We start from the raw sequence: 27,155 nt of genomic DNA, 5'->3' as shown, positions 1-27,155 counted from the left end.
TGGACCAGGAGCCCAGGAGCCCAGTGTGTAAGCATGCTGGCAGGGCGAAGGGGGCCAGGGAGCGGTGCGTCAGAGCAGAGAGCGGGAAGGATGGGGGCTGGCTGGAGCTGGGCCCCCACCAGGGTCTCTGCGCAGCAAGGACAGCCCCTTAGCCAGATTTCCCCAGCTGTGCAACAAGGTTTGGCTTGTGTGCGGTGGGAGTTCAGAGGCGGGGGGCTGGGCACCAGGGTGGTCTGTGACCTTGAGGGGCTGGAAGGATTCAGAAGAGCGATGGTGGGAGCAGCAGGAATTGCAATTCGGAGGTGCAGGAAGGGGGTCCAGGTGACATCAGGGGAGAGTGTGTGGATGACAGGGGAGGGGACAGGCCACTTGGCCTGTTGGTTTCATCAAAGCCCCTGCCCTGTAAGCCTTGGGCGGGGCTGTCGCTGTGCCCTGGATGGAGGGATAGACCAAGGCTCCCCACGGCCCACTGTTGGTGGAGCTGGGATTCAGCCTTCTCTGCCTGGCTCCTAACCGCTCTCCAGTGTCAGAGGGATTAGACCCAGGGTGTCGGGGGAGGAGGAGAGGAGCCCTGAGCAGGCAGAGACCCGAGGAGGCCCACGGGGTACACAAGTCCTGGGGCTGGAACGGAGCTTGGCAGGCTCCAAGAAGCAGGCGCCAAGCTGCAGCCCCTCCCCCTTACCAGCCAGCCATCACCACCCCAGGAAGGGGGTCCAGGCTGTGTTCCGGACCCACAGCCCAGGCCCCAGGCTCTCCTGCCTCAGGCCTGGCCAGGGCCCACGTGGCCCACGAGGAGGCCTGGCTCCTTCCTGGAGAGAAGAAGAGTGTTGGAGAAAGTGGGAAACAGCAGACGATGCATGGTTCTGTTCGGCTTTGGTTTGCAGGTTCTGATTTTTTTTTTTCCTTAATCATCACAGCAGATTTGCTTAAATATATGAAAATGTGTTTCTAATTCCCCAAGCACACACCAACGGCTGGCAGGGGGAAGGAGGCCAGGGAGTGGTGTGTCAGAGCAGTTGGAGTGAAGGATGGGGGCTGCGCGGTGCCGGACCCCCTCCAGAGTCTTCTCCGGGCAAGGACAGCCCCTTAGCCAAGTGTCCCCAGCTGTGCAACGAGGTTTGGCTAGGTTAACCACTTCATCCAGCGTCGCTGCGTGATCGTAGATGCGTTCTCAGAGTTTGGGGAAAACCTATGCCGGAGTTCAGACTTGGTCAAAAACTGACAAAACCTGGGGGGGGGGTGGGGTTCCACTGCAGATAGAGGGGCTCTGAATGCATTTCCTATGCTCAGCGCAGCACTGGGATTTTTTATTTCCAAGTTCCAATCCCTTTATTATAGTATTCTATTAAAAGAAAATCAAAACAAAGAAAAACAAAGCTGAGTGCTAAAGATATAATGGTACATCACATCATTTCCCTTTGGTGTCTGCTTCTACATTCTTTTTAAAAACATTAGTTGAGGTGTAATTGACATAGAACATTCTATCAGTTTTAGGTGTACAACAGGATGATTTGATACAGGTACATACTGCAAAAGGAGGGACTTCCCCAGCGGTCCAGTGGTTAAGACTCTGCCCTTCCCGTGCAGGGGGTGTGGGTTTGATCACTGCTTGGGGAACTAAGATCCCACATGCGGCCAAAAAAACAAAAAACTATTACGAAAGAATTAGCACTCTAAGTTTAGTTTATATCTATTACCATAGACTCACAGTTACAATTTTGTTTTCTTGTGATGAAGGCATTTTAAAAATATTTTTTCATTGAAAAAAAATTGTGATGATAGTCACATAACATGATTAACCATTAATTTTTTAAAGGTTGGGGTAAAATATGTATAACATAGAGTCTGCCTTTTTAGCCGTTTTTAAATGTACAGTTCGGTGGCATTTAGCACATTCACAATGTTGCGCAACCAACATCTCTATTTCCAAGACATTTTCATCATTTTCTGAAGGGAAATCCCATCTCTCTCAGCAGCCACGCCCCATTCCTCCGTCCCCAGCACTTGGCAGTCACTAGTCTGCTTTCTAGCTCATACATTTGCCCATTCCAAACATGTCATTTAAATCAACCAAGACAAGGTGTGACTTTTTAATCTGGCTTCCTTCACTCAGCATCATATTCTTGAGCTTCATCTATATTATAGCGCGTAGCAGTACCTTGCTCTTTTTTCTAGCTGAATAATATTCCATCGTGTGCTCTACCACACTTTGTTTATCCATTCATTAGTTGATGGGCATGTGGATTGTTTCCACTTTCTGGCTATTATGAATCACATTGTTATGAACATTTATGTACAAGTTTTTGTGTGGACCTACGGTTTCATCTCTCTTGGGGCTATACCTAGGAGGGGAATGGCTGGCTCATATTGGGCTTCCCTAGTGGTCAGACGGTAAAGAATCTGCCTGCAATGCGGGAGACCTGAGTTTGGTCCCTGGGTTGGGAAGATCCCCTGGAGAAGGGAATAGCAACCCACTCTAGTATTCTTGCCTGGAGAATTCCATCCACAGAGGAGTCTGGCGAGCTACAGTCCACGGGGTCACAAAGAGTCAGACACGACCGAGGGACTAACACACACACACGTGGTAATTTTAGATTTAAGTTTTTGAGCAACTGCCAAACTGCTTTTCAGAACAGTTGCACCGTTTTACATTCTTACCAGCACTGTTACAAGGGGTCCAATTTCTCCATGTCTCTGCCAACACTTGTTACTTTCCAGTTTTCTTTTTTATTATAATGGCTAACGGGTTGGTATGAACTCATATTGCATTGGGGTCTTGATTTGTGTTTCTCTGCTAACTAACGATGCTGGTATTACGTTCTCACGGGCCATCTGTACATCTTCTTTGGAGAAATGTATACTCAAGTCTTTTTGCCCAGTTTTGCACTGGGCTGTCTAGGTTGTTGAGTTGCACGTGTTTTTTAATATATTCTGGATACTGAATCCTTATCAGGTGTGTGATTTGCTAATATTTCCCCAACCTACAGATCACCCTTCGCTCTCTGGACTGTGCGCTTTGGGGTGTTTTGTTTGTCTGTCTGTTGAGTTTTCTTTTCTCCTGGCCGTGCTGGGTCTTTGCTGTGGCAGCACGTGGCGGCTGGCCTCCCAGGAAGCGGGTGTGACCTCAAGGTCAGCGTTTGCTCTTTGGCCTGCGGAGGTGAGCTCTCTGCCTGTGCGCAGCCTCCCGTGACCCAGTCCTGCTCAGAGTCGGCTCTCGTGGGATTTGGGGCCCCTAAGGCCCTGCTCCGACCTGCCTACAAGCTGTGGTTCTTGCTGTGGCAGCGCCAAGAAGGTGGACCAGAAGGGGATGTTTGTGGCAGGCGGGCCAGGCCCGGGGGGAGGCAGGCTGGGGGGCAGAATGTTAGGGATCACGGCCAAGTCAGCCTCGGGGGTCACCTTCCGCCCTCAGGAGCGGGGTGTGTGTGGAGCTGGGAGCTTCAGGAACCAAGAGCCGGGACACACGCGTGTGTCTCGTGACTCACCACCTACGGGTGTGTTTTCTGCCCGCCCCGTCTCGCCGGATTAGCTGCTGTTTCCCGAGACCTCCCTGCGTGCCAGGCACCCTGCAAGCGCCGTGTGTAGCGTTTGTATCTTTCCGCAACACTGGGACGGGTGTATCGCAGACGAGGAGAGGGAGGCTCAGAGAGGTGCAGAGGCTTACCCAAGTTTGCACAGCAGTGACAAGGCCAGGACCTGTCTCTGGGGCCTTGGTCGCTGTCCCATGCTGCCTTGTCGAAGGTCTGACCGGCTGTCCGCGGGGACCCGCGGTCCCAAGGTGCAGTCCCAGAAGGGTCACCTCACCTCTCAAGGTCTCATGGGTAGGAAGGAATTAAAGCCAAGTTCATGGGCCCCTCAGATCTATGCCTGGGGCTTTCAGAGCTACCCCTTCCTATTAAAGGGCCCTGGGCCCATCTTCAAGGACCAGACACCCTTCTCTCGCAGCAGTTTATCCTGGGGGCTTTGAGACCATTAGGACCCCCTCGGTCCCTCATTCCAGCACCTTCTGCTGCCTGAGTTGTTCGTCCGACTCCAAGTGTCGACCAGGGAAATAAAAGGAAATGAAACACGACCTGGGCATTGCCCCTCAGTTGTAGCAGAAATGTGTTGTTGGGCAAAAGGTGAGAAGGAGGTAAATGAGAGATGGAGTCTGCGGTCCCCCCATCAGCCGCAGCATCGCCCCCTCTGCCTGAGCCCACAGAAAGCTCACGATGCCCATTCGGGGGACTGCAGGTCCTCGAATTGTCCCCTCCGGCTGGGGCATCTAGAGGTAGCAAAGGCAGGCGACAGCGGAAGGAGAAGCCAGCAGGCCACAGGGCACACCCACTGCCCCCGCCCCAGGCACAATCAAGAACCCCTGGTCAACGGCCCCCCGGGCCGGCCTCGTGCTGGGTCTGGGCCCCACACTGGATTGACTGCCAGGGGCTGGGTGCCCTCGGGTCTCACCCCACTTTGGGATGTAAACTCCCTGCCTTTCCCAGAGGGGGTCTGTGTATCCACCCTCCAGGTCACACTGCACCCCCAGATTCTGCTTCTGACTTTCGGGACTTTGATACTTAGAGAGAGGAAGACGGAGAGGTGCAGAGAGAGCAGTAACATCCCAGGCACTTGGGGACCCAGAGGGGGTGGACAAAGGCAGGACCCCAGCATACCTCAACCCCCAAACCACAAGGCAGGGCCTCCTACTCTGGAGGGGTCCCAGCCCCTTTGAGAATTCAGGGTGCTCTTCCTAGAACAGTGCGCGCACACACACACACACACACACACAAACAGAGTTGCGAATCTCACAGGCTCTGCAGACCACCCTGAGTTCACTCTTGGGCCCTGTGGTCCCTCTGGGAGACCTTACACTCAGGAAAACCACCCGAGTTTGTCTTCTCGACTGACTGGGCCCGTTGTCTGAGCATCTTCTTGATCCACCTCTGCAGACAGCAGCGTGCCTGCTCAGTCGCTGAGTTGTGTCTGACTCTTTGTGACCCACGGGCTGCAGCCCATCAGGCTCCTCTGTCCATGGGATTTCCCAGGCAAGAATACTGGACTGGGTTGCCATTCCCCTCTCCAGGGAATCTTCCCAACTCAGGGATGGAACTCATGTCTCCTGCATCTCCTGCATTGGCAGGCAGAGTCGTTACCACTGAGCCATCTGGAAGCTCCTCAGACCAGTAACAGCTTACATTTAGTGAGTGCCTACTGCATACCGAGCTCTTGACCTAATGTAGCTCGTTGAACCCTCTCAACTTAAGAATAGATCCTATATTTATATCCATTTTGAATATGAGGAACCCGAGGCTCAGAGAGGTTAAGCCACTTGCCCAAAGTCACACAGCTTCTAAATAGAGGAGCCTGGCACCTCCACCCCCGGCTGCCTAGACCCAGTGCCTGGCTCCTAACCAGGCTGCTTAGCTGCCCTGAGGCTCTCTGAGTCTCTCTCACGGTTAGATTGAGGCGGTTGTTCTATGTGTGTGTGCTCACGTACATGTGGGCGTGTACTGCCCCTGTCTGCCTCTCCTCCCCCAGCACGCCCTGGCAGCCTGAGGAAGGAGGGCTGGGGAAAAGGGACCAGAGCATTTTGGCCACCCCTCCTGTCCTCTGAGACACCACGGAGTCTGCTTAATCCACTTATTTGATAATTCACTTATTTCTTGTCTATTTGGCCGCGTGCGTGCCCCCACGTACCAACTCCAGGGGAGACGAGATGGCTTTGCCTGGAGGAATCTGATCTGTTTTTTTCTGGGGAAGGAGTGGGGAAAAAAAAACCACCCAAGAATGGACAATAATGTACCTAAAAATAGAGGGTGGAGAGGAGTGCAGTGTGGGGGAGGAGGGGAAGTGAGGCGTCTGCCTGCACCGGGCAGACCTCCCCTACCCACTGAGGTCCCTCCCCTACCCACTGAGGTCCCCGAGGGAGGGACGGGCCGCCTCCCTGCCTCGGGGAGGGAGGCAAGGAAGGGAAGGAAAGCGGGGCGGGGAGCCAGGGGCCGCCCCAAGATGGAGAAATGTCCCATCACAGGATCCTCTGGCCTCGACCTTGGCTGCACATGGGAGTGTCCTGGGAAGGGACCTACCCCCCGAGGGTCTGATGTGGTTTGTCTGGGGTGCCCCCAGGTGAGTCAACATGAAAACCACTGTCAGGATGTTCCCACAGCAGGAATGGGGGTTCAGCTTTGGGGCTCTCTCTTCCTTTAGTTCCGTGTCTCCTAACCCTCGGGACAGCCTTCCTGAAGGCCCCAAACCCAGACGGGCAGCTGGGCCTCCAGAGGAGTGGAGAAGGCAGGGCCCAGGGAGCTGTGCCGACTTCTGGCTCCGTCCGGGCCCCCCACCACTGGAGTGGTCCGCAGCTGAGCCAGTGGACTCACCTGGGTGCTCTTAACATCCCCCCAACCTGCTGGGACTGCAGCCCCACCACCTACCCCAGAGTCTCTGGGGTGGGCTTGGGCTAAGGATTTATTCAAGCTTCCCAGGTGGTCCCAGGAGGCAACCAAGTTTGAGAACCAAATTTCAGTCTTGCCCAGGACCACACTGGTTCCCTTCCAGCTATGAGCATCTTGTCTTTCAATCTTAAGCATCTATTTTTATTTTTTATTTTTTTAATTCAAAGACCAGAGGGGAAGAGAGGTTGCTCTCAGAATTTTCCCTTACATCCAAGCTTCAGGCACCCCATCCTTGCTCTGGCTTCCTGGGACTTGAAGGGTGCTGGCTTCTGCCTTGCCCCGTGCTCCCAGGTTCTTACCCTCTCTTTCTGGAAGGAGGCTGCCTGGCCAGAATCAGGGCTTTCCCTGCAGCTGCTAAATGTCAAGGCTGCACGCTGGCTCCAGGCCTCCCCTTTGGCCTTATCTCCAGCTCCCCACCAGGCTCCTGGTCCAACCCAGCTCATTAACCCCTCTCTCCCTGCGGCTCCTGCATGTTCGCTTGATCCCGCTACATAGGGCATCCTCCTCACAGCCCGGGTGGGTCTCCCTCCACCCGTCCATATCCAGTCCACCCGTCCTTCTGGGCCTGTCCTTCTGAAATCCCACCTCCGCCAGAAACTTTCCTGACCCTCCCAGGCCGCTTCCCTCCTGGTTTGTCATCTGTGCCATGCTCCGGGGGTCACCGCATAGTGGTCAGTGCTCCCACAAGGGGGACTTCCCTGGTGGTCCAGTGGCTAAATCTCAGCGCTCCCAATGCAGGGAGCCTGGGTTCGATCCCTGGCCAGGGAACAAGATCCTGCATGCCACCACTAAAGATCCCGCCTGCTGCAAGGAAGATCAAAGGTCCCACATGCCATGACTAAGATCCCTTGCAGCCTCACAAATAAATAAATATTTAAAAAGGCTTCCGTAAGGGGTAAAAGTGCCCAGGTTACTGCAGATATGACTTTGAGTCAGTGCCTGACCTCTGGGGGCCTCAGTCCCCTCATCTATAAAGCAGGGGTGATGGTGACAGCTGGGCCCACATCACTGTTCACAAGCCCTTCTTGGGATCAGCTGTACCAGGCGTCCCAAACTGGCCAGGCATCTGAGTCACCACAGCAGGTTTTAACTGGTTGGTTGGTAGGTTGGTCCATCACTTTCCAGAGAATTTCCTGTCTTAGGGCCCAGAAATAGTCTTATCCCCCTCCTCTTCTCAAGGATTTTGACGGACAGCCAGTTCTGATGACTGCGTCTTCAGGGCCACCTTGCACACAAAGGACATTAGAGATCGTTGTTGAGCAAGTGAAGGAGTAGATGAGTGAAAGCTTACAGGCTCAGCCTTGCCACGCCCATTCCCACCAAGGGCTTCATCTGTAGAGTAAAACATTTGTCCAGGTATGCCGGGGGGTGGGGCAAGTCAGCCACTTCTTTCTCTTTCCTCTACCTGGTCGCTTCTTGACTCCTCAGAGACCAACAAGAAGAAACCTAGAAAGTCTTGAGTTGTGGCTCTTGGTTCAGGCAGATCGCATCTGTCTGGGTGCTGCATCCACTCCTGACACCGCCTTCCCAACGCGAAGGACCCAGAGAGGCGACCCGCCGGGGAGGGGGAATCACTCTGCAAACCTTAGTTAAGCATCTTGCACGTGAGGGGCCACACGGTAATTAACCAAAGAAGTCGCTAAGGAAAACTGATGAGATGCCCTTCTCAGGGAAGGGCATGGTGGCCGGCTGGGGTGTTGTCTTGTCGGAGGAAGGGAGGGGTAGCAGACACCTGCAGAGGAGACGGGGGAGGAGCTTCGGACAGAGGTGGGAAAGCCCAGATGGGATGGGGGTGGGCAAGGCTGAGCTGGTAAGCTTCAGGAAAGGAAGGGGAAACTTGAGGATCCAAAATAAGGCGGGAAGTTGACCTCAATAAGATCATAAAATGATCCGTTAGGGTTGCTGAATGGGGTCTTTCTCTAGTTTGGGCAAGTGAGGGCCGCTCTCAGTCGCGGCGCGCGGGCTTCTCATTGCGGGGGCTCCCCTCTGCGGAGCGCCGGCTCTAGGCGCTCGGGCTTCAGTAGTTGTGGCTGTCAGGCTCTAAAGCACAGGCTCAGTAGTTGTGGCACATGGGCTTAGTTGCTCCCCAGCATGTGGGATCCTCCTGGAGCAGGGATCGAACCCGCGTTCCCTGCATTGGCGGGCGAATTCTGAACCACTGGACCACCAGGGAAGTCCTGTATACGTTTTGCAGACAAAGACTTCCGTGGTGCAAGTTCATTTCACCTTCCCTAAACCAGGGAACGACTCTACACCAGGGAAGCAGGAGGGCAGCACAGCGGGCTCTCGACAGAGTCTATTATTTTCAAGCTTCTAACCCCAGTTCTGCCCTTTTCTCAGCAAAGTGATGCTGAATAGGTTTTCTAACCTATCGGTGCCTCCATCTCCCTCTTTTGAAATGCTTATTAGATGAGAGGAAAGGAAATTTCACCCGAAAAAATCTTGGTCTCCATGCCTGGGGCTAAGGAAAAGACTCACCATGGAAGTTTTAAAAAGAAAAGCGGAAGCAAGGGGAGATGAGGAGTGAAGTAGGTGGGCGAGGCCTGCGGAGCCTGGACCAGCTTGGGTTTGGGATTTATCCAGAGAGAGAGCTCTGGGGTGTCACAGGAGTTGAAACACGGCGGGGCGGGCGTGGGGTGGTGGTTTGGGGAGAGTGGGGGGCTGTTCTCTAGAGCGGGTCGGGGTGGGGAGGCCAAGGGGGTGGACAGGGCAAAGGTTAGGGGAGGGGGCTGCCAGGCTCAACGAACGTTCAACCTCAGCCCCCTGGACCCTCCGAGGCTCCCCCGTTTCAGCCAGTGTCCCCACCACTCCTGGGCCTCTTTGGGGCCCATGGCTCTTCAGCAGGAAAGCCAGGGGCAGCTTGCAGAGAGCCAGAGAGGGGCTGGCTCTCCCCGGGGTCTGGGGAGGGCAGCTCCCCTGGGCGCCCCAGCCTGGCCCCTCGGAGGGGGCCACCCGCCGCCCGGCCCCCACCCAGCACTGAATCCTCCAGGCCACTTTTTTCCCCCTCCGTGATAAAATATTCATGTCAGCAGAGCAGGCCCTCTTTGGGAAGGCTGCCGATGTCTAGCCTCTGCTTTGCACAAGCTTTTAAAGAGCAGGACGCTTTTCCCTGGCTCTAAGCATTTTCTAAGTCCTGAATCAATAATGCACTTCACCCAGCTTCTCTGAATGCAGCTCTTCTGCCTCTCTGCACCCTCCCCCCACCCCGTCCCTGCCTTCTCTCTCTTCCTTTTGTCGTTCCCTCTCTCCTGATGTACTTTTTATTTACTTCTTTAAAACAGCGTTCAACAAAAGCGTTGGGCTGTTTGGGTGGCGAGAGCCTCGGATGGGGCGTGGGGGTGGGCTGGCAGGACGGAGGGAGGCGGGGCAGCTGCCAGGCAGGCGGCTCCTTGGATGAACAGGTGGAGTCTGTGTGCGTGGGGAGGAGGCGGGGAAGAGTGGCTGAGCCGCCCGCGGGCCCTGGTGGGAAAGCGTTTGAGCTCCTAGCATGGGGGAGGAGGAGGGCCTGGGCTAATCTGGCCTCTCACTCTCCTTTTTCTAATCAATTAGAAACTGTTTACTGCATAACTAGAGAAAACAAGGATAAATGCGTAGAAGACAGGGGGTCTGGAGCGAAGGAAATATGCAGAGTGCGAGTCAAAATATATCGTCCAAATTTCTAAGGAGCCAGCAGTCCAGATTGGCCTATCTGCTTTTTATAGTAATGAGTCCCCTATCGTGAGGGGTATGCAAATGAAGAGGTGCCATCCCTTGTCTGAGACAGATGCCCACGTGGATCTGGTCAGTCAAGCGGTACCCGGCGCAGCGCTGGGATGCAGTAGGTGACTGGGGGGTCTGCAGGGATCACTCCCAGGCACTCCAGCTGGAATAGAGTTTCCCACCCCAAATGTTCCTAGAAATCTGGCCGTGGGAAGAATCTACATATGCCTAGGACCAAGTGAAGTTTTTTTTTTTAAGGAATACAATTTTGAGTTCCTGGAGAGATTAACCCTTGTCTAGCCAGGGCAGCACCTTGGCCAGACCCCACCCAACCCCCTCTGGCTGTTCAGCTGTCGGATGGTCGTTCTGGGTCAGTCGTGGTGGGAAGGAGTGTTTGATGCTGCATCCTTGCCCCACTCAGGGACAGCTTGTCCACCAGGACGGCCTGATGTCCCAGGTCATCAGAAAGGCTCGCCACCTGGGTCTGGTGGGGAACCCAGCGTGGAGGGGAGGACGACTAAGGAACCAAGTCCCTGTTCGACTGCTGAAACAGCACCTGGGCCGGTCATTTCCCACTCCCCTTGGTAACAATGCCATCCTCCCTGGGTGATGCCCGCTCTGAGCTGCGCTGCAGCAACGGAATCTATGAAGGACGAGTTGAATAACTGCTCAACGGATACCATCCTTAGAGCCAACTGTCAAGGATCCTCACCGAGTTTGGAAATATTTATCAAATCAGTGCTGGGGGCGGGAGTGGCAAGGGTGAGCCAGATCTGGCCCCTGCATCCCAGAGTCCAGTCTCAATCACAAAAGGTTCGGGAAGGAGGTAAATGTGGGCAGGGTTGAAGTGAAAGGGGGCCAGGAGCAGAGTGGGGGGCTCATCTCTGCAGAACTGAGATGCCTTTCCCTGGTTACGGCCAGGCCTGGCCGGGCTCAGGAGGTGGCCTGAGACTCTGGGTCTGAGGCGGACCTTGGACCAGGAGATGCCCACCACGGCTGGCCTGGGATCAGGGTCTGGGCTGGGGATGAGGCATCACTGTGACCTCTGAGACTCACTGCCAGGATGGACGAGCCCAGGAAGATGCCTTCCTCTGCCTGAGTGACAGCCAGGCTGGGAAGAAATGGCACCAGTGAGAAACAAAACCTGAAAAATACAAGAGGCGCCTCCCTGGCCAGCTGCCGCTCTGGCCCTGAAATAACACAGGTCAGTTTCCGCTGATTCACGAGCAGGGAGGGGTGACCTTGCTGGCGTCCAGGGCTTTTGCTCGCAAAGGAAACCGAAAAGGGGATGGGAGAGAAGCCTGGAGGGTGAGGTGGGGGGCAGCTGGAGGCGGAACTGGGATCAATGAAACCACAGAAGGAGAAGCAGAGTGGGGGCGGGTGGGGGGCGGTCGAGTTAGGAGCCGGGGGAGGGAGAAGAGAATTAGAGACCTCAGGGCAGCTAGAATTAGAACCAGCTCCCAACAGAATCTCCGTTTCCGATTTGTTAATAATTTATCCCCGCTGCAACTTTTCTTACCAATAAATAGGAAATAATTTGTTAAGGAGAATTCCCCCGGCACCCTGGCTCTGTCCCTGAGATGAGGGGGTGGGGGGTGCCTCCGCGTCCTTCCTTCCCGCTGAGGAACTTGGAGCTGGGGAGGTCCGAGTCACAGCTCGGTCGTTAAGTGAACGGGGAAACTGAGGCACAGACAGGGCCAGGCCCCACGCAAGGTCACATGCGGGGCTACGGACTGTCTCCAGGATCCCAACTCCATGACCCCAGGGGTCAGCGCCCAGGCCCCAGAGAGTTTACCCCCAAAGTTCTAGAAGCATCATCCAAGGGGGAGGAGGGGCAGAGCTCCAAGTGGGTTGGCTCCCCTCCGCTTTTGCCCCTGCCTGGTCTGTGCTGCTCTGACTCCCCTAAGCATCCCTCCCGGGACCTCCATGCTCCGTGTCCTCACCCCAGCCCCCCTGGCCCTGGGGTCTCCCTGGAAGCTCCCCCCGCCCCACCCAAATCCAGCCTCCCACCCAGAGATGCCCCAGCCCCAGCTGAGGTTGACGGGCTGAGGATGAGACCAGCCGGCAACTCTAGCAGACAGATTCAAAAAAACCTGTCAGCTGCTAAACTGTTCCCTGGGGCCGCCCACACGCCCCGGTAGCACCCGAGTCCCGGGGGAGAGGCGCAGGCCTGGGACGCCAGCGGCCTTTCCTTTTGGGGGAGGGACATGCCTCCTGACTTGTCTCCAAGCCCGACGCCCTGGCTTCCGGTCCCACCTCGGCCACTGCAGAGCCCCGTGACCTTGAGACGTAGCTCAGTCTCCTTCTTTTGCGAAAGGACCCCGTCGTCCAGGGTAAAGCACACGCAGGGCTTAGTGTGGCCGTGGCTTCCCCTTGCACACACTCCCTACACCCGCTGTCCGTGAGCCCCGGCCACACAAGCGCTCGCCACGTGGTACCTGGTATAACCCTCAGGGCTGCTCTTGAAGGCAGCATCCTCGGCCTCGCTGGACTTCCCTTCACTGGACAGCGCTTTTCTGAGTCCCCAGGGAGTGCCAGGCTCTGGGCTGCAGTGGGGGCGGATGTGGGGAGGCCACTGAGGCTCCCGCCAAGTGTCCAGTGAGAGGCCAGGCCACTGTACCCGTCCTCCCAGCTACCCAGAGCAAAGCCCTTCCCGCCCCACCGCTGCTCTGCAAAGACCCACCAGCTTTGGCAGCATCTGGCAATGGTGTGATTTGGTCCCAAGCCGTTTAGATGGGAAGACCAGTCTGCATGAAGCTGCTTATTCCTCCTCCTGAGACTTGGTTACAGTTCCAGTGACGGCCTGTCCACGGGCTCCTTGGGCGCCCAAGTAGCCAGACATCCTCCAAGCAGATCACCTCCATTCCTGCTATCCTAACAGTCAGCTTGCCCACTGAATGGTATGTGTTGCTGGTAGCTTATCTCTGCTGTTTACAACCTCGCCTCTGACTCCAGCTGCACCCTTTGTACAAAACAAAATATCACAGAAGCAAAAGCATTAAGAGATAGTTGCAAAGTCTCTTCAATGAAAAGCCTGGTATGAGACGTTTCTCTGTAGCAGAGCTGGTCCAGGAGACTCCTGCTCAGTGTCCATGCAGGACACTGGGCTCCACCCGGTTCTTGTCTGGTGCTGGTGTGCGGGCTGGCTCCCCTCCCCTCGCCCTCCACCTCTCTCGCTGCCCCACCACGCAGGTGACTTGCCTTCGTGTCTGTAGAGACGGACGAGCCCGGTTTCCCCAGGATTTCCTTGCTAAGATGCTTGCAGGGTCCAGAGATGATGGGTGATGCTGGCGCTGGAAGCCACTTGGTTTCTCATCTGGGAAATGGAAGTGACCTCCCTCCTGGGGTGCCGGGAGGGTGCAACCAGCTTGGAGGTGGAGGGCCCAGCCCACTGCGGCCCATGGTGGGTATACACTGACTGTCAACAATCCTCACACTCCTTCAAGCCTGCAGTCCCCACTGTGGTCCGTGTCTGTGTGCGAACTTCCCGGCTTCCCAGTGAAGGGCAGGGGAAGGTTGCTGAGAAAGCCCTTGACCTCGTGTACGTGAAGCTACTGTTTAATAATAACTGCTACCATTTGGGGACTTTTTATAGGGATTTCATACAGATTATCTCACAAGATATGGGATGAGTCTCAAAGAATTGAGCTGAGGTTGAGCCCAAGGCTTTCACATCCTAAAACCAACTGTCTGACCCCAGAACAAGGGTTCCTAACTGGGAAGATGGGGCTCCATGAGTCCCCTGAGTAGAAAATGTGGTGTGTTACACTTTTCTAGAACAAATCCCAAGGCCTTCAATCAGCAGTAAGATTTGTGTGTGTGTGTGTGTGTGTGTGTGTGTGTGTGTGTGTGATACTCATGAGATGTCTAAAGAAACAATGATTGCTACATTTGATAATTTCAAAGGATGGCTCCAGTGTTACCCTGAAAAGTTAAGGGTGTTCCCCAAACATCGCTGGCTCTTTCTCCCTGGTATTAGGCCAGTTTATCTTGATGGTTTGTTTCATCATTAGTTAATCTGATCTCATAGAGCTGAGTGGAAATGTGCAGACTTAGGAGGCTGGCAAGGGCTGGCCCTCCAGCCGGCCCCTCCCTCATGCACAGAGCCGTCAGCCATCAGATGCCGCAGCGCTCAGGGTTGGGGACTCAGACTTGCATCCCAGGCTGGCTCCTCAGAATCCTCCCTGGTGCAGAACAGGAGGAAAAGGAGAGTGAGGCCACAGTGCTTGGGAAAGACGGTGGGCCACAAAGCCGCCTTCAGCAGGAGGCACCCTGTTCCCTAAATGGTTAAACAGAATTCCCAGACCTTGGGGTGGGAGGACGGTGGGAGAAAGAAGGGAGACAGGAGACAGGAATTGTGTTGGCGATGGCTTGGGATTTATTTATTGTACTCGCTGTTGATGAAGCCCGCTCCGCAGCAGGCGCGGGGCTGGTAAATACACAGGCTGATTCATTAGTTTCTGACCATCTGCTTCCCGGGGCCAGGGGGCGGGGGGCCGGCGGGCCCTGCAGGTTAGGGCAGCTTAGCGCCCACAGTCAGGTTGGAGCCCCCGTCCCTTGGCAGAGCCGGCCACGTCCATCTTCCTGATGACAGACAGGCTGGTGCAGTCTTCAGTGGGGACCCTGGGAGCTGGGGAGGTGAGGGAGGGCCGACAGGGGGATGGAGAAGGGGGAGAGGTGAGGTGTGAGTGATTGACAGCAGCTGGGGGTGGACAGAAATACTCTCAACATTCACTATGAGATCTATTACTATCAATCTAATTATCTTCTATTAATAACTAGTTAATAGGGTAACAATAACTATCCCTTGGTTTTCCGTTATGGCTCAGCTGGTAAAGAATCCACCTGCAATGCGGAGACCTGGGTTCGATCCCTGGGTTGGGAAGATCCCCTGGAGAAGGGAAAGGCTACCCACTCCAGTATTCTGGCCTGGAGAACTCCATGGACTGTATCATCAATGGGGTCGCAAAGAGTCGGACACGACTAGCGACTTTCACTTCACACTAGTGTTTACTGAGGTCCAGGCCCTGTATGGAGGCTTCACCAAACTGGCCCAGATAAATACCCTAACAACCCTGTGATGAGGGAACTGGGTTCAAAGATGAATCAGACAAGACGGGCTTCCTGGAGGAGGTACATCGGGAATGACTCTCTAAAAAAACCCAGAAGAGGGAAAGTGGCTCCAGGTGTGAAGCTCAGAGGTGAGAGAGGATGAGACAGCTTCAGTGCTGGGTGGATAACTTTCCAAGTGGGCAAGGGAGCGTGATGCCAGCTGGTGCCAGCTGACCAAGAAGCGGGCTGGTGGAGGAGGGCCCCAGAGAGAGCTTCTGAGGGCTCCTTCCGCCTGACCCACTTTCTGCTGACCTGGGGTAAGGCACATACTAGTTTGCTAGGGCCTGGGTGGGCTTACACCACAGAAATTATTCTCTTAGGTTCTGGAGCTGGAAGTTCAAGGTCAAGGTTTGTCTGACCCTTGAAGACCAAGGCAGGCTGGCATCTTCTGAGGCGTCTTCCTTGACTTGCCTCCAGCCGCTTCTTCACAAGCTCATTTCCCTGTGTGCACAAGCCCCAGGTAGCTCTCTGTGTCCACACTTTCCCTTCTCGTAAGAACCCAGACAGGTGGTGACTCAGGGGTAAAGAATCTACCTGCCAATGGAGGAGACGCAGGTTCGATCCCTGGGTTGGGAAGATTCCCTGGAGAAGGAAATGGCAACCCACTCCAGTATTCTTGCCTGGAGAATCCCATGGACAGAGGAGCCTGGCAGGCTATGGTCTATGGGGTTGCAGACTTTGAGATGACTTGGTGAATAAAACAATAACAACAGACTTGGACTAGGGGCCACCTAATGGCCTCCTTTTAATGTCATCACTTTTCAAGGCCCTGTGTCTCCAAAAACTGTCAAATTAACACAATTAATTGCAGTCAAAAATACAAATTTGGAGGTCCTGGGGGCTAAGGCTTCAACATATGAATTTGGGGGGAGACACAGCTTAGTCCATAACGAGGTGGCGGGGTCGGCAGAAGAAGGGGGAGCTGTAAAAAGAAGGTGACGGCTGGGTTGGGGGAGGGGAGGACCCTCCCCCCACCCCAGTGCAGACTGTGTCTTCCGGTCCCCAGTGTCCAGCTGTGAGCTCGGGGACATCTGCCCACGTCACAACCAGAGCCCATTCTGCTGTGGGCGGCCCGGGGCCCGAGCAGGGTGTGTCCCCCGAGACAGGCCTGCGCCCTCCAGCCCCGGCGGCCCGCCCCGCTCTCATCACCAGGCCTGGCCGCTGCCGGCCCCTGAGCCATCCCTGTGGGGCTCTCAGCCCCTCCCTGCTCAGGGCAACATCGCAGGATCGTGGACCGGAGCACGAGGAAGCTCGGACCCCCGTAAGCCGAGCCGGGCCCCTCTCCCGTGTGTTGTGTGTGAGGTCAACGGAGCTCCAGGTCACCCCTGGGGTGGTCCAGGACGGAAGAGGGCTCATCCTCAAGCCCCTCCTGCCTTCAGGGAGGCGGGGGGGGGGGGGGCGGGCCTCAGTTTCCCCATCTGCTCAGTGGACTTGATGTTCCCCTCCCCTCCAAGTTTCCCGGTCCTGCGAATTCGCAGGACTGAGCAGGTGGAGTGGGCAGGCGCCACAGGAGGCCCGGACAGAGCTATTTTGGTGGAACCTGCCCCAGTAAACCCCAGGGCCAGCCTGCCCACCGAGGATCCCTGGGGAGGACTGGGATCTGGCCCTCCACGAACGGGCTTCAAAGGTGATGGCCTGTGGTCACCGCAGTGATGCGGGCTCAGCCCCCCAGGAGGCGAGGCGCCCACTGCCCCGGGAGCCGAACGCCTCATTTTAGAACGCGAGGCTTTAACTCAGATTCAGGCCGCTTTGTTTCTGAGCAAACCGGGGACCTGAAATATTCATCAAAAGAGGCTGCAATTGGTCTGGGGCGCGTGCGGCTCTTAGTGACAGTTTTTCCTTTTAATTAATAGACTTTACTTTTCAGAGCAGTCTGAGGTTTAATGAAAATGGAGCAGGCAGTCCAGAGAGCTCCTGAGACCCGTTTCCCCACACAATTCCCCCATTATTAACACCTCACATTAGCCCGGCGCCTTTGTTAACCAGACGTGTCATGATTACCCCAAGTCCACACCGACAGGAAGGTTTACTCTTGTGTTGTACATTCTGCGGGTTTGGACAGATGGACCATTTCTCCACCATGACAGGATCGTACTAGAGGGTTTCACCGCCCTAAAAATCCTCCGGGCCCCCCTTTCATCTCTCCCACCCTGGGCAACCACTGCGTTAGATTTTCAGGCCTCTGGGTGAGTTCACATGGTGGACCAGACCCAGGGGGGTGGGGTCTGAACTACCGAGGAGGGGAGCCCCAGCTGGAGCTGGCTGGGCCTGGGAGTGGGCGTTGGGGAGGAGAGGAAGCTCGTGGGAGCTGTGCCTGCCTTTCCCGGCCAGTGTCCCCCACGGGGCCCGCCAGGCATGTGCCAGGGACCCGGAAAGGACCTCCCACCAGATGTACCTCTTTGAGAGGGACCGGTCAACACCCAGCACGCCTGGGCTGTGGGTGAAGCAGACAGGCAGGCTCTGGGAACAGGGAGCAAGCTCCTGTGACAGACAGACCCCCGTTCCTCCTTGCAGGGTCTTGGGGCCAGGGCCACCACCTTCCCGAGCCCCGGTGTCTCCATCTGGGGCATGGAGCTAATGCTCCCCACCGTGCACCTCCGAGTCAGACTCTAAACAGGAGGGAAACGGGCACCAGGAGACTTTGACTCCTTCCACTGCCCCTCCCGTGGCTGCTGACTGTGCTGTTCCAAGGTCGGGAAGGTGTCTCTGTGTAGGAGGCGATTCAAGGGTCAAGAGTGTGAGCAGGCATTTGGAGGCAGACAGAGGGTGGAAGGGCACGTGGGGGACAGGGAACGCCATCCGCAAAGGCTCAGAGGCACAGACCCGGGAGGCTTGGAGGACAGGCGTGCTCAGGTGGGAGGCCAGGAATGGTGGCCCCCCAGCACGGAGGGAGGAGGTCAGGGCATTGCAGGAGAGACATAGGGCATTATCCTCCCGGCCGTGGGGGGCCACAGACAGTCGTGGAGCGGAGACTAGCTCCCACCTTTCTTGCTTGTCTGTGCTTAGAGTAGAAACATGTGTTTTCTGGGAAGGCCCTAGAGCTGCGTGTGTTCTAGGGATTTCGGGAAAGAGAGGCTTCCTGGTGCTCCGACCCTGGAGCACAGGCGCTGAGACCTCTGGGCACCCGGCAGGGGCCGGGCGGGGCCAGGGCCCCCAGTCCCCACCCACCCAGAGGAGCCAGCGCCCACCCTGGTCTCCACCCCCCCACCACTTGCAGGAGAATCCCTACCTGTGCAGCAACGAGTGTGACGCCTCCAACCCGGACCTGGCCCACCCGCCCCGGCTGATGTTCGACCGGGAGGACGAGGGCCTGGCCACCTACTGGCAGAGCGTCACGTGGAGCCGCTACCCCAGCCCGCTGGAGGCCAACATCACGCTGTCGTGGAACAAGAGCGTGGAGCTGACGGACGACGTGGTTGTCACCTTCGAGTACGGGCGGCCCACTGTCATGGTCCTGGAGAAGTCGCTGGACAACGGGCGGACGTGGCAGCCCTACCAGTTCTACGCGGAGGACTGCCTGGAGGCCTTCGGCATGCCGGCGCGGCGGGCGCGCGACCTGTCGGCGTCGGGCGCGCACCGGGTGCTGTGCACCGAGGAGTACTCGCGCTGGGCCGGCTCCAAGAAGGAGAAGCTCGTGCGCTTCGAGGTGCGCGACCGCTTCGCCATCTTCGCCGGCCCCGACCTGCGCAACATGGACAACCTGTACACGCGGCTGGAGAGCGCCAAGGGCCTCAAGGAGTTCTTCACCCTCACCGACCTGCGCATGAGGCTGCTGCGGCCCGCGCTGGGCGGCACCTACGTGCAGCGCGAGAACCTCTACAAGTACTTCTACGCCATCTCCAACATCGAGGTCACCGGCAGGTAAGGCCGGGGCGCCACGGTTCCAGGGTGTCACCTGATGCCTGGGATGTTGCGGGGTACCCACGATGTTACCTGGTTCCTGGGACGTTACCTGATACCCGGGACGTTACCTGGTACCCAGGATGTTACCTGGTTCCTGGGACGTTATCTGGTTCCTGGGATGTTACCTTATAACTGGAATGTAACATGATACCCAGGATGTTACCTGGTTCCTGGGACGTTACCTGGTTCCTGGGACGTTATCTGGTTCCTGGGATGTTACCTTATAACTGGAATGTAACATGATACCCAGGATGTTACCTGGTTCCTGGGACGTTACCTGGTTCCTGGGACGTTACCTGGTTCCTGGGACGTTACCTGGTTCCCAGGATGTTACCTGGTTCCTGGGACGTTATCTGGTTCCTGGGACGTTACCTGATGCCTGGGACGTTACGGGGTACCCACGATGTTACCTGGTTCCTGGGACGTTACCTGATACCTGGAATGTTACAGGGTACCCAGGATGTTACCTGGTTCCTGGGACGTTACCTGGTTCCTGGGACATTACCTGGTTCCCAGGATGTTACCTGGTTCCTGGGACGTTATCTGGTTCCTGGGACGTTACCTGATGCCTGGGACGTTACGGGGTACCCAGGATGTTACCTGGTTCCTGGGACATTACCTGGTACCCAGGATGTTACCTGGTTCCTGGGATGTTACCTTATAACTGGAATGTAACATGATACCCAGGATGTTACCTGGTTCCTGGGACATTACCTGATGCCTGGGATGTTACGGGGTACCCAGGATGTTACCTGGTTCCCGGGACGTTATCTGGTTCCTGGGACATTACCTGGTACCCAGGATGTTACCTGGTTCCTGGGACGTTACCTGGTACCCAGGATGTTACCTGGTTCCCGGGACGTTATCTGGTTCCTGGGACGTTACCTGATACCTGGAATGTTACGGGGTACCCAGGATGTTACCTGGTTCCTGGGACGTTATCTGGTTCCTGAGACGTTACCTGGTTCCCAGGATGTTACCTGCTTCCCGGAACATTATCTTGTTCCTAAGATATTACCTGGTTCCTGGGACATTATCTTATGCCCAGGATGTTACCGGGTTTCTGGGACGTTACCTGGGACTTTACTTGGCACCTGGAATGTTTACCTGGTGTTACGTCGAAGGAGCTGCTTGTATTTTTCCATAGAGGGAGATGAATGGTGAATGATAAATGCCCTCCATAAAGCCCAGGCTACCCCTGGCCACAGGACTGGGAAGTCTGGAGAGAATGGGCAGAGCTGGGCCCAGCTGGCGGGACTAGGGCTGAAGCCTGGTGCTCAGGGTGTACAGTATAACTGCCCCCGACTCAGTGAGGGGCAGTTGTGTCTGGGGGGACCATGAGATCACCCTCAGGCTCTGTGATTTGCTAGAACTCACTGAACTTGGCAAAGCTGTTGTACTCCAGCGGCTGTTTGTTACAATTAAAGGACACAGATAAAAACCGGCAGTAGGGGCACAGGGCAGGGCCTGAGACACAACACTGCGAGCTTCTGGCCATCATCTCCCACGGCAGCCGTGCCGACAGTGATTCTCCCAGCAATGATGCGTGACAACACCTGGGGAGTAGCCCAGCCAGGGGGGCTTGCCCGAGCCTGGATTTCCAGGTTTTTATTGGGAATTGATCGCATAGGCATGGCTGACTGGCCATATGATTGATCACAGCCCCTAATTCCTTGACCCACAGGTCATGTTGATACAACATGGCCCAAGGCCCCCACCATAAATCACATCTTTATTGTAAACTATGTGGAATGGCCTCCAGCTCCAAATAAACCAAGACACTCATTGGGCAGGCCATTCCAAGGCTCAAAGTTACCTCCCAGGAGCTAGTCAAGGGCCACACTTTTCTTTGGAACATGTAGGCTGTAGACAACTGTCCAAACCTGCTGAGTTATTCCTTTGCTCACAGCTTTGGAGAAGATGTTTTGAGGACCCTTTTGGGGGGAGGCAAAACACCATCATAGGAGGTAAAAACAGCCTTTGATTCCCAGGAACTGTTTAGGTGGCAGCAGATAAACCAGTTCCACACTAGGATACTTCGTTTGTTTGACAGGCCCTGTGCTTGTCAGTATGAACAAGGCCTTTATCCCACAGCGGGGATAGAACACCCTGCACTCAAGAGCCAGGCTCGGGGAGGCCCCATGGCTCATAAGCAAGGGTTGTAAAGGGCAGTGGCGTGTAACACAAGGACTGCCTGAGTGTGGTTCCTGGACCAGCAGTGTCAGCATCACTTGGATACTTGCTAGAGATGCAGATTCTCAGGCCCTATGCCAGACCCACTGTATCATAAACTCTGGGGCAGGGGCCTGGTAATCTGTGTTTGGACAAGCCTCTTTGGAGAATTCTGATACACACTTAACATTTGAGAACTGCTGGTGTGATGGTTGGGAGTAGACACGTTTTAGCCCAGGGCCTGGGTCTGCCATAGACTGGCTGTGAGCCTCTGCACGAGAACCTCTCTGTGCCTCAGTTTCCCCCTCTGTAGAACAGGGAAGATAATAAGCATGCTTCTCTCATTGGGCTGCAATGAGTTAAATGTGTTCATATTGATGAAACCCTCAGAACTACTTTGCGCCTGTGTTTATTACATCGTAAGCCGACTCATTGGAAAACACCCTGATGCTGGGAAAGATTGAGGGCAAGAGAAGTGGGCAACAGAGGATGAGATGGTTGGATGGCATCACCGACTCAATGGATGTGAGTCTGAGCCAACTCTGGGAGATGGTGAAGGACAGGGAAGCCTGGCGTGCTGCAGTCCAGGGTCGCAAAGAGTCAGATACAACTTAGCGACTGAATAACAACAGTTTAAACTACATGTTTACCATGTTGCGCATGCTAAAAAAGTACGGATTGAATAAAATAAATTGTGGTCAAAATCACGGTGTCAGAGAGCTGGGGCAGGCTGAGGAAGGACCGAGTTGAGACCCAGGGGTGTTGGAGTAGAATCAGGGCCAGGGCAGATCATTGGCCAGCTTGGGCGGGGTTGCACCAGGGTCCAGCTGGGACAGTGTGGCAGGGCATCTCTCCACATCGGGCTCTGCAGACTGCCCTTGTACACAGTTACTGATGAGCACAAAAAATAGCTTGCTGCATGGCATGTATAGTATAATCCCAGTTTTGTGAAATATATGATATAGCCACACACATAATTTCTCTGTTGACTTTAACATTGGACAGAGGTTGACACTGACATTGGAAAGGCTCTGTTCCGGCCCAGGAGGACCGTGGATGCAGGGGAAAGGCGGGAAGCCTGTGTACTAACCCCCACTGTGGTCACGCCTGCAGAGCCGGGGTGGGCAGGAGCAGTGTGGGGCTTTGTCTTTCAGCTTGTGTTGGCATTTTATTCCACTTTGACTCTTGGTGTGGGTTCCAGATGGGCCAAGGCAAAGGCAAAGGCAAGCGATTCTTTGAGGTGGGGTCAAGTTCAAGGCTGGCAGGTGGCAGTGAGGCAGGTGCACGTGCAGGGGCCTGTGGTTCGGACACCCGTGATTCCTAACCTGCCCTCGCTTGGGGCGGGCTGTTTTAAACCAGTAATGTTCTGGAAACCGCCTGATATATGGTGGTTATTGTGGAATCTAGTGGTCAAAGATCAACTTCTTGCTCCTGCTTCTTGGATCTATGTCCAGGCTTCGGGCCATTGGTCAGCACAGCGACTTCTGCCGGCCCTGGGGATGCGATGGTCTGGTTTGCTTAAGACCCTCCCATCTGCCAGCTCAACAGCTCAGCAGTTTGGGGGTGAGAACCAGATCCCCACCCTTTGTGGGGAGTGTGGCCTTTTTTCTGTCCTCCTCGGACTGCGACAGGGGGTTCCTCACCTTCAGGAGTCTGCTTGAGGGCCAGCCTTCCACTTTATCGGGCGGCTCAGGCAGGGTCCTGGGATCTGGGCCGGCGGCAGGATCTGGGCTGGATGCTGACAGCCAGGACCGGTCATACCCCTCCTACCTCAAGGTGGGTGAGGTCATTTTTCTCTTAGGAGGGACTCTGTGATGCTGAAGTGGGGCAAATCGTATGTGGGAAGGGACAGAAGGGGCGGGAAAGAGTCTCAGCTTTTCAGCCTCATTCAAATCAAGAGGGCTGACTGGTGCTGGGTGACCGAGGCTGGGCAGGCAGGCAGCTGAGCTGGGCTCCAGTCCTGCCCCCTGCACCCCTCTCTGGGCCTCAGTTTCCATCTATGACATGAGGACCAGAGCTGCCTGGAGCCCGTGCCACCTAGCAGGGTGGCAGGGCGGTCCCTGCTGGGCAGCTCCCAGCTCCGGTTGGCCCCCAGCCTCTGTGGGCAGCGGGGATTAGCCGTAGTGGTGGCGAAAGCACGCAATCGATTCACCGATAAAGTAAGTACTCTTCAGGTGACTGGTTGGCAGGAAAGCGGCATCTTGGCTTATCGATTAATTAGGTCTGGTTAGATGGTTCAGCAAAGGGCCATGACTTCCCCTACTTCTTCTTTTCAAATTCCAGGTGAGAAAGCCCAGTTGTGCCAGGGAGCCAGAGAGGCAGGAGGGGGTGGCAGAGGTGGCCATGGGCCTGCCCAGACGATGCCGTTGGTGTTCCTGAGTAGGCACCTGGGGACCCAGGGCTCTCGGGTGCTGGGATTTCAGACTGAACCTGTTCTGGGATTTGCTCAGAATTTTATGACCCAGAGTCCACAGTGCCTCCCCCTATGGTCTGTTAATGATATAGCTGAGATTTATTATTTGCGATGGGCTCCTTTCCTGTTGAGCAGTGAGGTAAGGACTCACTTAGTTAATCTGTAGTCATTTGATTCCCCCATGATTAGTAAATCCCTAAGATCCCACCAGCTGGAGCATTGAGCAAGCCGGACCTGATCTCCACCCCCATAGACCCTTACCCACAGGGACAGCACTCCCCTCTGCCTCATGTTTTTAGATAAGGAGGCCAAGGTCAGTGGGCATAGGTAGATCTCACAGCTAAACTGAATACCAAACAGTCAAGATTCAACCCAAGAGTGCCCAAGCAAGCTCAAATCTATCTCTGTGGAATCCAGAGGTCTTTGACACTGTGATTGCTTCTAGCCCTGTCACTCATGTCAGCTATTTCCAGCTTCAAGGGGGACCTGGATGGGAGGGGGGGGCAGGAGCGGGCCTTCTGAGGCACCTGGCTGTGAGCTGGGGAGGGGGGCAGATGGAGAAGCCCGGGCCTCTGGGGATGAGGAACTGGTACAAATCAGATGGTTGGAGGAAGGGGGAGCTCCAACCATGGCCTCCAGGGCAGTGCTGGGAGGAGGAAGATAGCACCTGGGGACTGCTGTCCACCACCGGCCTCCCCTCCCTGCAGGACCAGGCCAAACAGCCTTGGTAGTCCTGCCCACTCTGGGTCTGAGATAAAGAGAATGGGGGAGAGAATCCCACCTGCTCCCATTCCTGGAGGTCTGGGAGAGGCAGGTGCGATCTTCCCCTTCTACACATGGGGAACCTCGGGTGCGGACTGGGAGGGTGGCTGGCTCTTTTAACTGAGTGCGTCTGGGGCGGCATCTGGATTTGAGCAGGAATGAGGCGGTGCTTGGAGCAGAGCCAAGGGCCTGCTCCTCCCCCAACACAGTGGTCAAGGGCAACCGGCCCTGCATGCAACCAGCTTCAGACAGGCAGGCACACCCAACCCCACTGCCGAGAGCTCTGGATCCTGTAAGTTTGGGGGCGACACCCAGAGGCTTTATCGTTACAAAGCTACTCCCAGGAGTTGGAGATGTGGACCGCCCCCCCCCAGGTCGAAGCATCATTAGACCAACCAGGGTTTGAATCCCTTCTGCATCACTGGTTAGCTGGATCACCTAAACTTGTCTGAGCCTCAGTTTTCCCACCTGCAAAATGGAGGTATAATAAGGACCTCACCAGCTTGGGGTGAGGCTTGAATGAAATGATGTATTTGAAGAGCTTACCCTGGTGTCCCTTTCCTCTGGCCAGGTGGCCGGAGAGGGGAGGAGAGACCAGTTATTGCCAGATACCCTGATGTTGTGAGAGAAGGCACATGGCAGATATATACATAGAGAGATAGATATAGGTAAAGCATCTGCTGGCAAGGCAGGAGACACAGGAGATGCAGGTTTGATCCCTGGGTCGGGAAGGTTCCCTGGAGGAGGCAATGGCAACTCACTCCAGTATTCTTGCCAGGAAAATCCCATGGACAGAGGAGCTTGGTGGGGTTGCAGAGTCAGACATGACTGAACCTGCATGCACAGATACAGATACATGAAATCTCTTGCTTTTTGATACTGCCACCTACTTCACAATTCTTTGAAAATCCTGTGCGGGTGAAACAAAACATACCTGCAGCCCAGGGCAGCTCCCGAGTGTGTCTGCGTGTCTCCTCTGCTCTGAGACGTCCCTGTCTTCTCCCTATTCTGACAGCATAGCCACTACACTCGTAGTATTCCACAGGCGCCTGGCAGGGTGGGCACCCTGGCATCCGAAGTCAGGCAAACTCTGACTAAACACCCTCACCGATCCTGCTGACTCTGGGTCTGGGGCAGAGAAAAAGGGAGGTGTTCGCTGTCCTAGTCTCACCCCCAGGCCCTGCCCTGGGTCCGAGGCCTCCTCCCAGAAAACTCCACCCAGAAGGCTCCAGGGAAGCCGTCCACCTGGGCCTTGGGCGGCCAGGGACAGAGAAAGAAGAGTGAGTTCTCCGTTCCTGGAGCTATCCAATCAAGCAGGGTGGTGTTGGTGGGAGATGGTGGAGCATTTCCTCACATCAGATGAAGGTCCTGTGCCCCTGATCTATACACCACTGATTAAGGGAACAGAAGCTCTAGCTACCATTTGAGAATTGGGTGGTGTTGGAATCCACCAGCTTCCCCAGATGCTGCCGGGGTCTGGCTTCTCATCCAAGGCCCTGGGCTCGCCAGCACCCGCCTGGTGTTCCCCTCCCTTGCCCCCTCCCCCTCTCTTGCCTCCTTTTTCCATAAGCGTCCTGTCCCTATTGATCACCCAGTAACTGGAGATGGACGGAACTCAGGACAAGAATAGAAACCGCAGGAGGGAAGAAGGCTTTGTGCACGTTGGTGGGGGGCAGAGAGGGGAGGGAGGGGAGAGCAGAAAGCGGCCCACTGACCGTTCGTACCTTCTAGCCTCGTCCTCCGCTGACCCAAGGAAACACGGGCGAGAAGGGAAGCGTGCAGTTCTATTCTGTCTGCACTGACCCTCGTAGCTCTGTGATCCCCACCGAGCTTGGGGCGGGGCTTCCTCCTTCCATAGTAACGCCTGTCATTGCTGAGCAGTTCTGATGGGCCACGTGGTATCCTGAATCCTTTATGTGTGTTTCCTCATTGATCCTGCCCCATGAGGGTCATCGTCCCCAGCACACAGAGGAGGAAACTGAGGCTTGGGAGGCCGAGGAGTAGAACTTTCTTTCTTTCTTTTTGGCTGTGCTGGGTCTTTGCGGACACGCGTGGGCTTTCTCTAGCTGTGACGGGTGGGGGCTACTCTCTAGTCTCCGTGTGCAGGCTTCTCACTGCAGCGGCTTCTCTTGTGGCAGAGCACAGGCTCTAGGACTTCCGTAGTTGTGGCTCGTGGGCTCCGCAGGTGTGACTCTGGGGTGCTAGTTCACAGGCTCAATAGCTGTGGCACATGGGCTTAGTTGCTCTGGGGCATGTGGGATCTTCCGGACCGGGAATCAAACCTGTGTGTGTCTCCTGCATTGGCAGGCAGATTCTTCACCACTGAGCCAGCAGGGAAGCCCCTTGGAGACCGAGAAATAGATGAAGGTACCCCCTTAGGATGACTGTTGTCAGAAACACAGAAAACAGCAAGTGTTGGTGAGGATGTGGAGAAATTGAAACCCTTGTGTGCTGTCACGGCAGTGTCAAATGGCACAGCCTCTGTGCAAAACAGTTTTATTTGATTCCTCAAAAAATTCAACAGAATTCCCATATGATCCAGCAATTCCACTCCTGGGCATACCCCAAAGAATTGAAAGCAGAGACTTGAACAGATATCTGTGCACCCATGTTCCTAGCAGCATTATTCACATGGGCAAAATGTAGAAACAGCCCAAGTGTCCCAT

At 55.5% G+C, this 27,155-nt stretch overlaps 1 protein-coding gene across 2 annotated transcripts in view; it reads left to right on the top strand.

Moving 5' to 3' along the window:
* The window catches only part of NTNG2 (netrin G2), a 73,995-nt gene that overhangs the window by 12,082 nt on the left and 34,758 nt on the right, over nt 1–27,155 (top strand). For both annotated transcript variants that reach the window (XM_065928195.1, XM_065928196.1), the window contains exon 4: nt 18,457–19,100. In XM_065928195.1, the coding sequence (XP_065784267.1) occupies nt 18,457–19,100 (644 nt within the window). The remainder of the gene's footprint in view (nt 1–18,456; nt 19,101–27,155) is intronic.

The sequence above is a fragment of the Muntiacus reevesi genome, chromosome 3, assembly GCF_963930625.1.
Source record: "Muntiacus reevesi chromosome 3, mMunRee1.1, whole genome shotgun sequence".
Lineage (NCBI taxonomy): Eukaryota > Metazoa > Chordata > Mammalia > Artiodactyla > Cervidae > Muntiacus > Muntiacus reevesi.
This window is presented reverse-complemented; position numbering and strand designations above follow the sequence as displayed.